The following is an 18,601-nucleotide window of genomic DNA, read 5'->3' as shown; positions in this document are numbered from 1 at the left end:
ATACCTCAATCGGAGTGGAAACAATGGTACGAAAATTCGTAACGAACCAAATGTAATTCAGTTCAAGCGCATGCAAAAGTGTATCGATTGTCATGGAGAATACTTCAAAAAACAATAAAGCCATTTTCAACAATAAATTACTGTCTTTCCTTTATTAGGCTGAAAATATAAATAGCAACCCTTGTATAGATGAGAATTTTAGAATTTGTAATGCTAAATGTAAAAATAGATGCTCCTATCTCAGCACACCGATCATAGTTTACTTACAAAAAAGGTTCATAAAAGTTAGATGACATGTTGTCTCCTACCAAATGCATGCTATTTTATATTTAAGTGCTTCAAAATATCAGATTGTGTGATCATCACCTTTTTCTGTGAGTTAATACGTAAATATACTTATTAATGTTGGAATTGTTTAATTGTTTCATGTCTCTTCAGGGATGAGAGGAGGAATGCGACACACTGTACCAAGACAGGCTAATTATGGTAGTGGAGGTGGAAATCTGGCAAGTAATGCCAGCAGTGGGCAACAACAGCACATGCCACAGAGGGAGTTGATCAGTGTTCCTGTTTCTGACAATGCCCATCTTCTGCAGCCTCACAAACATGCCATATCTGATCCACCTCAGCCCAGCTTCACAAATTACAAGAGGCCACGATTGGACAACAATGGGCCATATCTGACTGCACTTGAGGTACGAATACATTAATTTTAATACGTATTGCAAATTTTTAATTAATTTTTCATAGGCATGGATTCTTTTGCTATTGCCTTCAGTTTCAAAGAGAAATTGTGTTGAATGTATTACAAAAAATACTTTTACTCTTACGTCAAAGCTGGACGTAATGAAAAAATTTTGTAATTTTAACACTCATTGTATGATATCTCAAATGTGTGCCAATTCTCCTGAAGACTGTTACTTGGAAATGAGTAAAAAAGGTCAATCCTATTGATTTTTACTTGAATTTTCTAGTCATAATTCTTTAATTTTTTATTGAATTTTCATGTCTATATAATTGTCGTAAGTTTTTGCCTTAGTATGCACATGTCAATCGTGATATAATGGTAGCATTTTTGCCTAACACAATTCTTTTAATGCTGTTACTAATTTGGTCACCTAAAACATTTCCAAACTGTGCTCTGTTCTAATTTGCCCTTCAACTTTAATGTTTATTTTACTAACTTCTTATTTCTTGAAAACCTCATTTCTTTTGTTTACTTATGATTCATTCTCATCACTTATCTATTACACTGATTGTGTAATGTGTAGAGCAATAATCGTCAATCTTTGGTTGACTACTAACTAAAGCTTGATCATCTGTTAATCTAACTGATTTGATAAGCTCCTAACTAACTTTCACTCCTGTCTACAGGCCATCCCATGCCTCTCTTTCTATTTCCTCAACATATATCTGGAAAGCACAATTGATAAGGGACAGCCTTGTCTTACCCCATTTGGGGTATGGGGTTAGGTGGTAGGAGAGACTCCATGGTCTCGATCTCACCCCAAAATGAAGACTAATACTGGCCATTCTATCGTTCACTATCCTCATATGTGAAGTCTGAGATATGTACAGAGTTTTGGATGATTTATCTATCCCTTCGGTTGAAGCCTATTGGCTGTAAAATGTTCAGTAATTGTGCCTAACTGTACCTTGGTGATTGTCTTATCAAAATTCATGTTCATGTATCACCTTCATGCATGCAAACGTTTGAAGGTTATGATGTATATTCCTGTCTACTAGTAACCTCTTTACTTCTGTTTGCACCTTTTAGGAAACAGAAATTGAATTGGAATGTGACGTTGGCTCTGCAAAGAAGAAAACTGGTTTTGACTACAGTAGACTTGGACCCCGCAAAAACAACCCGAACAATTGTTCCTTAGAGTTGAAAAAGGTGCCTCGCGGACTCAACAATATTACACACCTAAACAATCATTTTGCCAAGTTTGGAAAGATTGTCAATATCCAGGTGAGGATTGATTTTATTATTATTACGTTGATTGTAAATTTTACGTTTGTATATTTGCAACCAACTGAATCAGATGTCTTGTGAATATTTTTTCTCAGCTATTATGAATTTGCCTAATAAATACAGTGGAAAAGTTACATAAAAGGAGTATATTCTCATGGCTATAATCTGAAACACAGTAACAGTCTATTTACATTATGTGTTCAGATCATGAAATTCTACATTGCACCTATCATGGTACTGTTTTTCTGACAAAGTATGCTTTTAACATTTTGTCAGGGTGTTTTTCTTCTTATTTATAATCAGTTCTGTTCGAACTTCAATTCATGAATTTGTTTCCCCATATGGGGAGGGTAAATTATTAGTGTGAACTCGGGGGATTGGCAAAAGGGAGGAAATGGTGAGAACAGAAACAAGGGAGTGAAGGAAAATAAAATTATATTGTAAAGTTTGAGAGAAAAGTAGAATTTAATTTCTGTAAGAGTTTACTCACTTGCTCTTTGCGCACTAGTTAAACTGAGTGCAGTGGGGGCAGAAGTGATATATTGCCCACCGTTAATGTAGATGATTGATAAAGGCTATTTAAGAAAGTATTTCTGTCTCAACATTCACATGTTGTGAAGATTAAATTTTATTTCTGTTTTAATATTTGTTCAAATCAAAATCTTAATCAGGTGAGCTACGAGGGTGATCCTGAAGCAGCATTGATAACATTCAGTAGCCATGCCGAAGCCAATGCAGCTTACAGAAGTACTGAAGCTGTTTTGAATAACAGGTTCATCAAAGTCTTTTGGCACAATAAGAAAAACAATGAGGTATGTATATTGATATCATCCAGGCTATTTTCTCCAATGTGTTTTGCTATTTCCTTATAAATTTACAAATTACCTGTGTAGCTCATTACTCTACAATTAGTGATGGGATGGTTCTGTTCTTTGGTTCCTGATTTATGGAGCCAGAATCAAAATGTCCAATCATTTGTCCCAAAATCAAAATTTACACTATGGTGGTTAGGTGATCTTCGTATACTAAAACCTCATATGGTACGGTAATATTCACCATTGAGTTAGGAAATGTTTGATGAAAGTATTATACTGTGTTGCTCTTGATGCATATCTTCTTCTGATTGTGCCACAAATTCCAATGTATGTTGAGTCCTCTCAATATGTTGTCTTGATTTTATTAGTCTTGATGTTTATAGACCACATTATTTTGTGCTGATAAGTAAAATAGTTAACTCTCTGTTCAAGCTGGAAAGTCACTCTGTTTTCTTATTTAAAGGTATTGATTTGGAATGTATGATTTGGCGCGTGCAAGTTTGGCAATTCAACTACTAAAGCAATGTAGTAATGTCAAATGTTAATCTGAAAAATCAAAATTTGTGGCTAATTCTGATTTTTTAATAGCATTTTGATATGCATCAAGGCCATGCCGACTTGGAGAAAGAAAAAATTGGCTTGCGCAACTCTGATAGGATGAAAATTCTGTTGTCGGCATTGAGCACTTGAGGGAAGACTCTCTCAAAAAGTTATTTAAGATGAATATGCATAACTAATTGATTTCCACCTATGGAGACATAATTTGGGTTTCCGTACCTAACTTGTCATTTTAAGATTTCTGTGAAAAGATGCTGAGAAAAATATAGTCATTGCTGGTAAAAATGAGTAAACGAGTTAAGAATACATGCAGCAATTGATTTAATAATGATTTAAAATTCGACAACCCAAGTCATTTTTGAACACACTTTAAAATGTTAATTTGAATTGGACAAAAGGAATAAAATTACTATTGGTGTTGAAATATTATTATTTAAAGTATTGATAATTGAATTTGGGTTCAAATTCACTTGGTGAAGTAGTAATGCTCTTTAATGGAAGTTTAATATAAAAAGGAAGGGTTCAGGATTTGAGATTAGATGAAAAAAATAGGATTTGGATATGACTATTTAATTTCATTGAAATGACATTTTAGATTCTAATAATTCTCCAGACGATATTTTTTTTACATTGTTCCAATTCAAAGCTATTTTGAGACTGATCTGGGGACTTGAAAACAAACACTTTTTTGGAATCACCAAAGATAAATTGCATAGTATATAACTATATTTATTTATATTAGAAGAAACACATTGTAATTTCATATTCCTGCTACTGCATTACAAAGTTTCTTTTGAAATTGATGTTTTGATTTGGGAAAAGCATTAATATGCCTGTATCATGTTGAAATAAAGAGTATTAAAAGATTTTATAAATGGGTTTATTAGATATTACTGCTAAAATCATGATGGACGTTTTGTCAAATAGTAACTGTTAAACTGTGTTTGTCAATAATGGAATGGGATGTCTGTAGCCTAAATAGATAAAATTAATGGTAATAAAATAAGAGGCTGTAACAATTTAAATTTGAACAAAAACATGAATTGCCTTCGACCATTCGAGTCACATTAATCTTAACTTTGGTTTGAATTTAAAATTTACTTTGTTTTGCTGATTCAGAGGTTTTGTGTGTTTCTTGTGCAAGGTGATAATGTTAAAAAGAAAAACCCTATGAGGGTGACACGGCTGTGTGGCTCATCTTGGTGGCTCACGAAATGTGTCTCTTCTTCTTTGCCACCCTTTCCCCACCCATGCCCTCCACCTTGTCCCTTCCATTGATGCTTCCCTCCCCAAAACCACCTGGACATAACCCTCTCTCACAAGGGCAAGCAAGAGAACGTCCCTCCCCCTAGGCCCTCTGTGAAGGAGCGGCTGGGCTCAGTGATGATGATGCCCAACTCGACCAAGGTCCTGAACGTGCTGCAGCCGAAAGCCACCCCCCTTGTCCCTTCTGCCCCTCCCACTGCTCTCTCGCTCCCTCCCCCACTGGAGAATGAGAAAGTGAGTCTGTGGTGGCTCGTGCAATACGAGCTTAGCTCTCAGCCTCTTCTGTTACTTTGCTATAAAGCTGTGCTCAAATATTTTTATTTCTAACTTTATAAGACTTTAATGGCTCTCTTCATCACTCATGCAAGCTTTCCTTTTCTAAATATTTAATAAAAGTGGTAGAGTTTTTCTCACATGCAATGCATCTGTTGATTTATTTGCTTGAACGTATCAAGTCATCATTAGTTGTAATCATACTGTCTTATTTTCATTGCTCCAGGGATCTCTGTCCATTCTGAATAAAATATAACGTCATTCCATTTCTGCACGAACATTGTATTTTCTTTCTTAGAGGTGTCTTTATTTTTAATTTTACTCTGTTTCATTATATTTGCTGTCTCTAATTTTTTCCAGAAAGTGATTTATTGAATGCAAAAACATTGTCTCGTATAAATCTTTGCACTACAAATCATAAGGTATACTCAGGAAAAAGATATTTTCTATGAGTTAATTGGGGATTCCAGTTAAACACATGCATGACTAATTTTTCTGTCCGATGTTGGATTAAAATAATTTCTTTGGAGTGAATGCTATTAGGACATATCTAAGGAGTAAAAATATATAAACTTAACAAACTTATTTCCTTGCAAAAAATGTGATTTAATAATTGCCTGCTGCAAATAGTTGATTGATAAAATGAATATTGGTAGCAACGATTTCAGAGTGTAAAAATCATTTGCTTTGACCGGGATTGCATTGAAATGCATATTAGCGGATGACTGCGTTAGAAGTTACTGTTACGGCATCTCCTGCAGTTTCTTGGAATTTGAATACTGGTAGCTTTAAAATCTAATAAAGTATCCTGACGAAAGTGAAAAATATCGAAATTTCACCTTTAAAAATAGAATATTTGACAAAGCATTATTCATTTGAATCCTTGTGCACCAAAATATATTTTGATGGAATTGGAATCGTCTGATATAAATTTTTTACTTGAGATTTTGGGTATTTTGTTAATTTTCATCAAAACAAGCTAAAAAATGTCCTTATTCATTCTTTCAATAAACATTTGCAGTAATATTCAGGAAATGCATATCATGGATGTCCAGTTGATTATGCAGGCTTTCACTTAGTTAATAAATGGTGATTCATTGTGAATTATGTTATATAGTCAGTGAATTTTGGTTCTCCAATATTAATAAGACATGTAGAAGTGTTGATATATGATTCTGCCTGTACTATTATTAATTGTAGTTAAATATGAGGAGCATATTAAAAGTATCTATTATAACTACAATTCTTTTGTTACTAATTTCTATTAAATTAAGGCCCTTCCTTCATTGATGCTCATTTTCCTATTTGAATTCTTTTTGTGCATTGCTTTGTTTGTTATTTAATAGCCAACAAGCCTTGTTGCCATCTGTTTCTTTTAAAGATCTGTGTGTATAGATGGCATATAGTTAGACTGACCAAGAAAATGGCTTTATGTATTGTTAACATTTCTCTGTCGATTAATCAGAAAAAGTACAGTAGTTCCTCAGTTCAGTTCCAAAGCCAAATCTTTTATTCAGTGAATTTCATTGATGTTAAAATAATTTTTAAATGAGTACCATACCTTGCCATGAGGAATCAAAAGCTTTAACAGATGAAATCATGTTTAAATGAATAATGATTCTTTCTTTGTCCATTTTTAAAATCCTTATACTTTTTTCCAATATATTTAGGTACTCGATAGAAAAAGCTTTTATTGACTAAGGTTTCAGATTGTATAAAGAGTGTCATGTTTTGATCTATATGTCTTCTAGTTGCTGTAAACCTTTTTACACAATATAATAAGCCAGTGGTTGTCAGTGTAGTGCTTTATGCATGCAATATTATTGGTGTAGATTAGCATGCATAAGTAATTTTAATGTGTTTCACACTTTAATAGTTTTTTGCTAATGCTAAGGGATGGAATTTATTTTTTCTTTTCTAGGTAATAATGTCCGGAAACAACTTAACTAAGACTGTCTACATCCCTACAGCCCTAAAAAAGCCTGCAGAAGTTGTCGTTGTTTCAGTTGCCCAAGAAAATGCAAAGGCACAGGTTATGATTTATTCAATTTATGTAGTCATAAAATTTTAGTTGATATTAGAGCTAACATTGACCATGCATAAATTACTGTTGCTGTAAGATCACATTTATGTTTGTCCGATAGAAATAGCACTGAGAATTTCCTTTTCTAATGATTAAATAATACAAAATGAAGTGGATGGCATTTCCACTTATTTTAATATTTGAATTCATTTTTTAATTCAATTTCCTTTTGTTGTCTCTCATATTTGTAATGTTATGCCTGTAGGTTGCTGCAGCGATAAAAAAATCTCAAGAAATACTAGCGGCCAAGGAGGCTTGGAAAAAGAAACAAGAAGAGAACAGAAAGGTTTGTGTTTTCAGTATTAATGGATGGGATATCTAATAGCCATGAGTTTATGGTAGCTTGAAAATGAAATATGATGATTGACTTTTTTTTAATAGGAGGCTTTAAAAATGAATGCAAACCTGCGTAAACGTAAGCAAGAGTTAGTGGAAAAGCAGCTTGCCCAGCAAAAGATACTCATCGAAAAACTTGAGAAGGGTAATATAGCTGCAGCGTCATTAACTGGTCCTGCAGCCAACAGTGCCAATGCCACAGTTGCTGGGCTCCTTAGGCCCGGAGAAAGGGAAGCCATCCTTAAAACTGTGAAGTCCCTCCAGGAAAGCATTGAAGCCACTAGGAAAGATCTGTCTGCGGGTGGCCCACCTGCCAACTCTAATAATGTCGCTCCATCTCAGAATCGCAAAACAAAGGAAGAGGTAACTATTGATTGCTCGTATTTTGCTGTTGTTTGTTGTAGAAAAACTGAACAGTAGTTTTTTCAGATAATAGTCACATTATAAACAAATATATAATGGTATGGGGAGTTGGTAAAATAAGAAAAAATATAATATTGTTATTGTTCCAGTATTTATTTTTTATTAAATTATGATTATACCATGATCCACCAAACATAGCATACTATGTTTAACACAGTAAAAATAACAATATAGGTGTAGCAGCTGCTGATTTATTTGCAGTAAACTCTTGATAATCCTTGTGAGGATTTCCTGTGCTCTTCTCTATTTCTAGCACCTCCAAATTTTAATAAAATTTATCAGCGTTCCCTTTTCATTTTTTGTTCTTCATCCAATCATTTTTTTAATGGCCATGTGATTGATAAACCCTTCTGAAGGAAATACATTCATTCTGCTAATCACCTTGTGATAGTCCTTAGTTCTTGTAAAACTATAATTCCACCATTGTGAAAATGACTGGAAAACAAAAAACCAAATTAGTCACAAGGAATGCAAAAGGAGAGTTCCCATTTGTATCCATTTACATCGTAGCCATATTTTCTGTTACTCTTTAAGGCTTCTGCAACGTCTGTCTGATGAAGGATCCATGCTGCTTCCGGGAATTACTGTCATGTAGGTTGATTGCTAGACAACTGTTTCAACCATAGTCCTGGAGGCATCTTCAGGTCTAAGTGATCTGCGTCACAATTTTTCTGCTATATATAGTGGCCAAATTGCGACGCAGATTGCGATCTTTCTTGGCTGCAAATAGGAATCCCTCTTTTCCACGTGGATGTCAGGGTTTTAAGCTGTCCTCATGGTTGAAATTATGAGGATTTTTCATTATTTCTACCGCTTCTCTTATGAGTCATGCAAAATAATGCTTCTCTCTTGCCAGTACTTTTGCATGGTTGAACTCAGTCATGTGCTCAGTTTCCGATCATGTATATTTGGCAATTGCCAAAAGTCTGGACTGTTTCATGTCTGTAAAACAGACAAGAAACAGTTACGACAGCCTGACACCCTGACATCCATGTGGGAAAGAGTGATTCCTATACACCACCAAGAAAGAACTAATCAGAGCACTCTGGGCCAGCCAATGTCTCCTATATATAGGGGCCAAATTGCAACGCAGATCACTTCAACCTGGAGACGCCTTCAGGACTAGGGGCGAAACAATTGTCTAACAATCAGCCTATGCAACAGGAATTCCCAGTAGCAGCATGGATCCTTTCATATTTTATGTGCTTTTTGGTTATCCATGCTTCGAGGTGAATTCAAAGGCATGAAAAATCACAAGTTTACCGTGTTTTAAAAGTTTTACATTTCGCTACCTCTTCTACTCAACAATAACTTTGCAATCATTTTAATTCTAGCTAAATGGGAAATATAGTATTAAAATCTGTAATAATATGTTCTGGAAGTCCCTGATTAATGACTGAGTATGAATTGTTTTGATTTGAATCATTCAGCAAATATGTACTTTAAAAGAAAGTGTCTTTCAAAATGACCTTTTCAGCCATATGAGGAAAAATTGATTTTTAAGAATGAAAAAATTATTTGTATTTATTTATTCAATGACTTTCATCAGGGTGAGATTGAGACTTCATAGTCTCTTACTTCATCTTACCCTTATGCTACATACTTAAAAGACAATTGCAAACATCCTAGCCCTTGATGGATGAAAACCCATGTAGACTGGTATTAAACCTTCTACCTCTGGGTTGGTAGCCGAGGATGTTATCCTACTGCTACCAGGGCAAGGAAATTGCAAATTACTGTTTGCCTGAGACAAAAAATCACATTTCACAACAATTTTCTTGAACTACCTACTGAGGAATTTACTTTTATAGTTTCAGTAGTAACACTGCGTCATAAAGTGGAGTTGATTAAAAGAAATGCAAGTCAAGGAGCTTGCATTTTGGGTTGATGATTTAAAATGTTTCCCCATATTGTTTTTGCCTGTACAGTGTAATTATTTCTTGGAATGGGCATGTGAATTCCCATGAACCAGTTTGGTTTTAGCTTCGCCAAACTTTTCACAAAACTTGCTGTTGAACTGTGCAACCTCAATTCTACCTTCCATCCCATCAGGATGCTAGCATACTGCTTTGTAAACAAAGTGTGACTGAAGGAATATGCTGGTGCCATACTCCTCACACTCATTCATATTTCTAGTGCCATTAGAAATTGACTGAATGAACTTTTTCTCCAGTATTCTACAAAATATCATAGCGTATCAATGAGTGTCAATTGATTGAACAGGGATAGTACTTATCAAATTGAATGCAATATGTTCCCACGTCAATGCCTGACTGGAAGAAATACAGATTCCTGTAGATGCAAATGTATTGAAAACTGTGCTTATCATATTCATTTTTGGTACAGATTTTATGGTCTACTTAATTATTTGAAATATATGCATTGGCCTAGGCAACTGTGAATGTTACACATGGGTGTTGCAATTTACATTGAAATAAAAAAGTGGCCATTATGATGTCTGTTCAATTAGTGTGATGATATTCCATTTCAAATCGCTTATATAGCTTAATTACCCTTATATTAGCCACAGATTATCATTCCTGTAGTTAAAAATACAATTTTTATCAAATGGAAACTATACCTAAATTTGTAAATAGGTAACTTGGTGCTATTGTATCACATGCAATGTATTTAGGTGTGCCCTAAGGAGAACTTGATCGTTTACATCATAAAAGTGAAATTGTGTGAACACAGGGCTTCTGTTTAACCAAAGCAAAGCAATGGATCAGTTCAATGTCTGAGTTAACTAGAACAGCACTTCAACTCATCAATTCAAGAATTGAATATTTTAGTTTTATTTTTATTGAGAATATTTTAATGGTATCATTAGTACAAGTAAAATTTGTTACCAATTTAAATCTAGCATCGTGGATTGGTGGACAGCTTTCATTTCAGAATTTAGATTTTGAAATGTGTGCAAGTTTTGGCAATGACATTTTCTAATCAATGTTAATATGATTTGTTCTTCTAGGCTCAAAAAGAAATTTTGGATGCTGAACTGGATTTGTTTACAAGGCAACAAGAGGGTGGGGATACTTCAGAGCTTCAGCGTAAAGTTGCAGAATTGAAAATGGAAGCACATTCGTTAGGGATCTTAGGAGTAAGCAGTCATACAAGTTTGGTACCTGGAATACGTCGGGGAACTGGCCTAATGCGCTTGAGGGGGCGAGGAAGTATTCGCTCTAGAGTTGCTGTTTCACGAGGAGGCTTCAGGGGAAGGTAATTTCAAGATTTGAATGAAGTGCTGTAAAGCCTCATTTCAAAGTTCACATCACCAAAAATTGAAATTTGAAGTATATAGGTTAAAAAAAAAGACTCAGTACTTGGACAGTAAAAATCGTGATGACGTATCACCTTGTCAGTTAAACTACTGAGTAAATCGACTAGCAAGATGGTTGATAATTTGTTTATTAATGCTAAATTTAAAGGGTGGGACTTTAAGCCATGATTACTTGGTAAAAAAGAGAATGAATATCTAACTGCAGATATTAATCGGTGAACTTTGAAATGCCATCACTGACCCAAGCCCTAAAATGAAGGAAAGTAATATTTTTGGAACAGTTGTTGAGATGATCTTTTTCAATTTTATTATCCTCACTGTCTAAAATCTTCCCTCATGGTTTGTGGTAGTGTCTCCTTCATAGTATATTACATGCTCTTAAGTTTAACACATCAAATAACAGAAGAGTGGGAAAATTATTTCCTCTCAAAAGACATCAGGATGTCAGTGTAAGAAAGTATGCAGTGGTTCTAAGTGAATGATAGGGGTGCTAGAGAATGAAAGTGAATGTTCAATGGCCTTGAACTTGGATATGTATTCCCTCATGACCTCACCATTAGCTCAAGGGGGAGTAAGAAGAATGGCTTGTGATCCCAGGTGTCTTTCAAGGAGTAATGAGTTATCAGAGGAATCTGAGCCCATCCTTGACATCCAAACTGAGATATCCATGTCCTCAATTTTCATGGTGATTCCTGAGAAAAAATCTGTATGTGGTACAAGTACTGGTTAATGTTGTGTATCTATGTTTTAATATCATAGTTGCATCTTATTATGGTATTACTTATCAATGAGCACTGTGGTGATGACTAGTGCAAGTGCCACTCAACTCTAACAAGATAACTTAGGATATAATTGTAAAGTTGACTTTGGGCTTATGGCCAGTTATTACAACTGGAGGCTGACAATACGGATGTAAAGGAGCTAATCCATGACCATGGGAAATAATTAGGTGCAGAGGATCACCAAGAATTGAGGGAACTGGTTGTCTATGACGTAATTGCGGAGGAACTTCATGGAGATGAGTTTGTTCTGGTACTGCAGGAAATGGTTACTCTATGTGATCTAGTGAAAACACTTGTTTAAAAAACATTTTAACTTCTAAAGCTCCAAACTCTTATTTTAAATAACTCGTCAGAAGAACTAATCAGGGTAATTAAAACATATTTGGAGAGACAAAAATAGTAATTTTCATTACTAATTCAGTGAGTTAAATTCATCATTTAAAGAGAGTGTTTTAATATTTATAGAGACATTTTGATTGGTCATTTCAAGTAAGTTTTTATTGTATTTCCCTAATTAAAGGATTAAATATCAGTGGAATTCTTTACATTACCAATGAAATGCTCCCTGATTCTAAGGAATGTATGCTTGTGAAACAGATAAAGAAACTCCATTGGCTGTTACACTGGAATAAGGGTAGTTATGTTAGGCTTTCTTCTTTTCTCTTCTTGCCACTGTTGTTCCAGAAAGTTAATTATTAAAAATGAACTTTTGCTCAGGGAAATGAAAGGGTTGTGAAGATAGTTAATGAATTTTCTGCTCCATACTTTGATTCCCTGATTTAGACAAATCACTCTGAGATAATTTCCTTTTAAGCAATAATACTCCTCATTACTTAGTTTTACTCTTTTCTGATCTGCACTGGTTATATTTTGTCATTTTGTGCTTGTTCTTATGTGTGGATAATTTTATGAACATCTAAATTTTTAAAAATTTTGGGGTGGGGAAGATAGTGAGGGTCTATAGAGGGTAGGAGAGTTGGAGAGGTATAAGCTTAAATGCCACTTAAGAATCAATCAAAAATGTATCACCTGTAGTAGTCCTTTACTTTTGAGTCAAAAAGTAATGATCACTTTTAAGTTGGAATTCAACTATTTCCTATTTGTTAATCATAAAAGCTTGAGATTTCATTTGGTTGGATTTCAAGAATGACATTAATTTGAATCAGGTGATCTCTAGGTAGGGGCAGAGAGGTATGCCTGGTACGAAAAGTTGGCCTGCCATACTCCAATGTGTCATAGATGATGACTAGGAACATTAGAGGAAAGCTTCTCTATGCTTAGCCAAGAGAAAGTTTTGCTAGGTTGCTTGTGGGTTTGGCATTGAGATATTTCTTGTTATTGGTCGTAAAATAGTAAAATATTTTTGTGCCATTATCAACTAATTAAGTATGTGGTAAGAATGATATCAACTACTGCCAAGTTATGTTCTGTTACAATTTTAACTATGTAATTGTGAAATATGTACTTAGCTATTTTTAGCACTTAGTGATTTGTCGATTTGTATGTTTAGATTCAATTAACAGTAGGCTCTATGGCATGGATTAGTATCATAAATCAGGGAACCAGTGTGCACATATGCACCATGACAATATGTTTTTGGGAAGTTTCATAATAAACCAGACAAGGTTAGTTTAAAAAGGTGACCATGTCTGAGAGGTGGTTCGACTGGTGCATATTGAAGTAATGAAGTTATTTCCAGGTATTCGAATCTCTTGAGGAAACACACTCCCAAGTTTGAGTCAGATTGGTGCCTTTGTGTTTAGATTTTGTTCGAATCAAACAAGTCAAACAATTAAAATAAATTTATGAAATAGTATGTCCTGTGTTGATAAAATGTTACATTGTGAGAAGAAAATTGCCTCAAGATACCGGAGAGAAACCTTTTTGCAAAATAGTGATCCTGCACATTCAATTAAATGTTTTATAAGTGGTTTCAAAATTTTTAGAGTGGCCATGTAAGCACAAGGGACAGGTGACTCTGAGCATTCTAAACACCCTGTTGAGGTCACAACTCTGGAGATGAAATCCATGGTATGCTGGTGAATGATTGAAAAAAGAAGGTGGGTGAGATTGCTAGTGCTGTAGTCTTCTTGAGTGTAAATTCTAACCTGAAAAATCACAGTGCATCTTATGTGCCAGTGCATCTTATAAGCCAGGATATATGGTAACTACTTTTAGTTAATAATTGTTGATTACATGCATTCCATTATGTTGTTTACATATCAATCTCCTGATTTCATATTAACAGAGGAAGGGGGCACCATAGTCATCTAGTTTTAAGTAGTCAACACCATGTTCATCACGCTCATACGTCTGTGGACCACCGACCCACTAAAATACTTGTTTCTGGCCATGAAGCTGATGAAAAGCAGGAGGTTTTAGCCCACTTTGCAGTAAGTAAATTTACTTTTTAGGTGAATGAAAATAGTTCTTTAACTGCTCTACACTATTGTGTAGCTGATTGTGTTGTTAATTGCATAAGTTAGTGATTATATAATGTGGTTCTTGCTGTAAGAAGTCCAGGAATACTATGATGACTTCTCATGCTGATTGCATTTAGTGAATTTTAGTGTCAATATTTCTCTCAGATTACAGTTAGCGTATTAATTATTGGAAACTTCAATTCTTTAGACACTTGTATTCTTAAAAAAAATATTGAGCCTAACACTCCACATGCAGCTTGCCTCAATAGTATCTATGATTCACTGCTAAATCAATGAACAGAAAGCTCTAGAATTTGTGAATATATTAATTCTGCCATGCATGTTTTCTAATAATTAGTTTATGGTTATGTTTGAATCATAACTTTAATATGTACTCCGACCTTTCAACTATTGAGCCTAAATCAGTCCAGTTGATGACTGATTTTTTGATGGAGCATGTCTTTGTCATAAGAGGATTTAACTCTGATAACTGTGGCAAATTATAATATCCCTGATAAATATTTCCTCTCATACAACAAATGGTCAGTAAAGGCTGAAAATGTTTTATCCCATTTTAAAGTGGTAATGTTAACAAAATCCATGGAACAAGTTGAAGGAATCTCACTCCTTTCTTCTTCAATGTCTATGTATCTCTCACAGCATTAATATTTCTGAACCCATTAGTGGTCATTAGGTTACTTATTTAATTTGCTCTCACTTATCTTTAACCACATATAAATAAAACTAATGTACACTAGTGGTCCTCTAAAAATGCTGAAAAGGTGTCCCATTTATAAGAAATTTTAAGTTTTTAATCAATATTTTACGTGTGCAGTTGGTTGTCATTTTTACAGACACCCTTCTTGTTAAGGTTCATTAGAAGTAGTTGGTGGACAACATGGTTGAAAGCTTTAAAGAAATCAAAGAACATTGCTGTAATATCCATTTTCTGATTAAGGGCATTTAATATCAGAGTTATTACGTGATTGGTAGCTGAGGAGGGAGATCTATGTCTCCTAAAACTATGCTGAAATGGTGAAAGGAGGTTAGAAGCCAATAAGTGAGAAAAAAACTGTGTGGAAAACATTATTAAATATTTTATATTGTTGGTTTAGCAGATTTATCAATGCCTAAATTTTTGTTGATGGTATTTCTGTGGGTATCACCATGTTTCTTAAAAAGGGGGATTCTTGTGTGAAACCTTGAAAACAATCTCAACCTAAATGATTCATTAATAAGGAAGAGGCTCCTGAATTGCTCAATTCAGGAGCCTCTTTTCAATTAGAAAAGTTTGCTCAATTTGAGGAACAGTTGTTTTTTGGAGTAGAATTGGGTTGAAATTGATAGGAAAGATTGGAAGCAAGTTGGGACAAAGTAGTAAGTATACTTATTAATGGATCCTTTATCTGTAGTCAAGACTATACCCTGGGTTAATTTCTGGAAGAATCAATAATGTTCCAAATTACTCTATATTTATTTTCAGCACCAATGATCCTTCAGTCATTATTTTTTATTTATTAACATGTTGCTGAGCACAACACTTGATGGTATTGCTTCTTCCTTACTCTATATTCATCCATAGCCATGCAATTAGTTTTACTAAAATTGCCAGGTATTTCATTTATTGACTCATGAAATAAATTTTGTCCATTAGCCAAAGTTTAGAGATTAGAGACTTTGAAGTCTGCCCCAAAACATTTTAATGTTTTCCCATAGGTGGCCTGTTTAAAGAACAGAGAGTTCCAGCAAATCTGTGAACATTCAAAGTGGAAATAGAAGATACAAAATCACGCTCTTCTAACAAATATTCATAGTATAAAACATAAGCTGAACTCTCTGAAATGTGGAAAGCAAGTACCATGAACACCACCATTTCTAAATAGGATTGCCAGAACACAGCCAAAATTCTATAGCCAGTAAGTCGAAGAAATTTGTGGCTCACTAACCAATGCTCACATTCATAAGCACAAAATGTCAGAATGATGGTCATCTAGCTGTATTTCTAACCTTATGGACAGAGAATTCTGCCTTGTGTGGGAACTAGTTCTTCATCACGTATGATTCAAGTTTGCATCCTTGTTATGAGGCAATTGGGAAGCACCATTTTCCAGAGTAGCTTCTTTAGAAAAATGGCTTTAGAATTGACTGACTCCAATGTCAACTGGCAAGTATCAGGATTCTTCAATTTGACAAATGTTGGAGTCGATGTTGAGTTTAAATGGCCAGTAATGACTCTTACCATGAATCTCGTCACATGAAATACACTTAAGATCAAATAACCTCTCAAGATGTCTGCAGACCTTGTCTGCCATTGTTGCTACATCATCTACTGAGATTATCATAAGAAACTCATGCGAAACAAAGAGAACTAGTCAAAGAGCCATTAACTAAATTAGTGCTTGCAATTTGAGAGTTATTCACTTTCACCTTCCTCTAAAAAGAATAAAAGTCTTCCTCTAAGATTCTTAAAAATATCTCTCTTGTCTGGTAACAACTCACAAAAATCTGCTTTAGAAGTTGATATATCATTGGGAACATCGGTTACAGATCCATTTGTAGTTACTGCGGGTTCCTTCATGGAGATTTGTGTGTTAGTACCATTCTTTGCTTTGGTCATTACTAGAGACATCACTCAAAGACATTTTTTAAGTCATTTTAAAATAGTAAGTTAAACTGGTTGTTCATTTTGAGCGAGAGCTGCCTCATTGTTGAACAGTTGGTGAATGCAGTAAGGCTGACTCAATTGGTATGGATCTTACAGAAATGTTATCAGTATCACTCGTTTTAAGTTTTACTACCATAGGTTTATGACTGAATTAGCATAAAAAACAATTCCAGCAGATTATCCCGATTATCCCGCCCAACTATCTTCAAGTGCTTTCAGTGATAGTTCTGTAACTTTAGTGAATTAAATGTTTGCACTATTAATAATGAAAATAAAAAAATTGTCACTCTTTATTGAACTGCCCTTGTCTGGTACTCAATCATGCTGAATTGGGAATATTGCTGATTCCAGCTCAGATCTCCTCTCCATCATTGATAGAGAGCATGCAAGCGTAATTGTAGCGTGATATCCCCTGGGCTCTTCACTAGTTACTTAAAAGTACATAGAGTGAGGAAATGGGGCTCTCCAATTCCTGATGAATACATTGTAAATCCTATGCAGTTTGATTCAAAATTTTATTTAGAAAAGATTGAAAAAAAATCCTGTCAATGATTTAGAAATCATTATAGAAGTTTTCTCTAGGGTTAGATCTTTGGCCTCCTGCAGGTTGAGAAAATCTCAATTATTTCATTTCAGCAATTTGGTGAACTGGTGGATTATGCAAGTGATGAAAGCACTCCATCATTGGTGATAAACTATCGGACCAGAAAGGAAGCAGAGGGAGCATTGCTGCAAGGCAGGGTATTTCAAGACAGGCTCCTTTCACTCACCTGGTGGTCTGAAGGAGGCAATAGCACAGAAGGGAATGGTACAGATGTCAGCCCTGGCAGACAAGGAGTCATTGGCCGGGGTGTGGCTGACGGAGAAGAGGAAGAGGAGGAGGAGGAGAATGCAGATGTAGAGGAAGAAGAAGAGGTAAGCTATTTGCCAAGTAAATGAAAGGACTAACTTTGTAGTTCCACACTTTCGTGTGGAACTACAAAGTTAGTCCTTTCATTTATTTATAATGAATCGGTTCCATAAATTCGTGGATGTCTCCATTTTCCGGGTTCCCGCCGCGTTGGTTGTCATGGTTGACGACAGTTTACACTAAGACAGACAGACAGGGAACCCGGAAAATGGAGACATCCACGAATCCTGAACGCCACGGAAGACTACGATCCAACGGTTCCATAAAGTTACGCCAGAAACCATTAACTATTTGCCAAGGTTTTGTGGCTAAATATTATACACAGGTTTGATTACCTTTTCATTGTTGTGGTTCAGGGCAGATCTATTCTAATTGGAATCTAAACATTGTGGAGTAATGATAATATAATGAAAAATATGCATACAGGGAAAAGTAAAGTGTGAATTTTTTACAGTAAGGCCTACAATTACTTGCCCTTGGAACTTTACCTAGTAGTTTTCTCACTACCCATTTTTGCAGCTTGAAGAGGCGAATGGAATGTTAAGTGTGTCCTCATCTTGCGATTCCATATTTCAGTTGATTATGAATGAATGCATGATAAACTTAGAGAGCTGTAACATTAGGTCAACCAGGCTCACATTTTTCTCATGAGGTATCATCCTATGGTAACTTTAGAAATTATTTATATGACAGATAACCAAACTATGCAGAAAATATTGTTGTGATAAAAGCAAATATGCACAAAAACTCTACTTTTTCATTGTGTGTGGTAAATTAAAGAAATTTTTAGCAAAGAAAAGTACATTTTTTCC

General features: G+C 34.9%; 1 protein-coding gene across 2 annotated transcripts in view; it reads left to right on the top strand.

The window, feature by feature from the left end:
• Positions 1-18,601, top strand: part of swm (Zinc finger protein swm) — a 38,701-nt gene that overhangs the window by 16,952 nt on the left and 3,148 nt on the right. The window contains exons 9-18 of one of the 2 annotated variants that reach the window (XM_071585953.1): positions 439-695; positions 1,778-1,972; positions 2,647-2,787; positions 4,672-4,848; positions 6,809-6,919; positions 7,176-7,256; positions 7,352-7,669; positions 10,701-10,948; positions 14,040-14,184; positions 17,516-17,794. In XM_071585953.1, the coding sequence (XP_071442054.1) occupies positions 439-695; positions 1,778-1,972; positions 2,647-2,787; positions 4,672-4,848; positions 6,809-6,919; positions 7,176-7,256; positions 7,352-7,669; positions 10,701-10,948; positions 14,040-14,184; positions 17,516-17,794 (1,952 nt within the window). The remainder of the gene's footprint in view (positions 1-438; positions 696-1,777; positions 1,973-2,646; positions 2,788-4,671; positions 4,849-6,808; positions 6,920-7,175; positions 7,257-7,351; positions 7,670-10,700; positions 10,949-14,039; positions 14,185-17,515; positions 17,795-18,601) is intronic. The other variant, XM_071585954.1, reaches the window with a different exon arrangement.

Source organism: Hetaerina americana, unplaced genomic scaffold (genome assembly GCF_022747635.1).
Source record: "Hetaerina americana unplaced genomic scaffold, ioHetAmer1.1.p SCAF_2, whole genome shotgun sequence".
NCBI classification, from domain to species: domain Eukaryota; kingdom Metazoa; phylum Arthropoda; class Insecta; order Odonata; family Calopterygidae; genus Hetaerina; species Hetaerina americana.
This window is presented reverse-complemented; position numbering and strand designations above follow the sequence as displayed.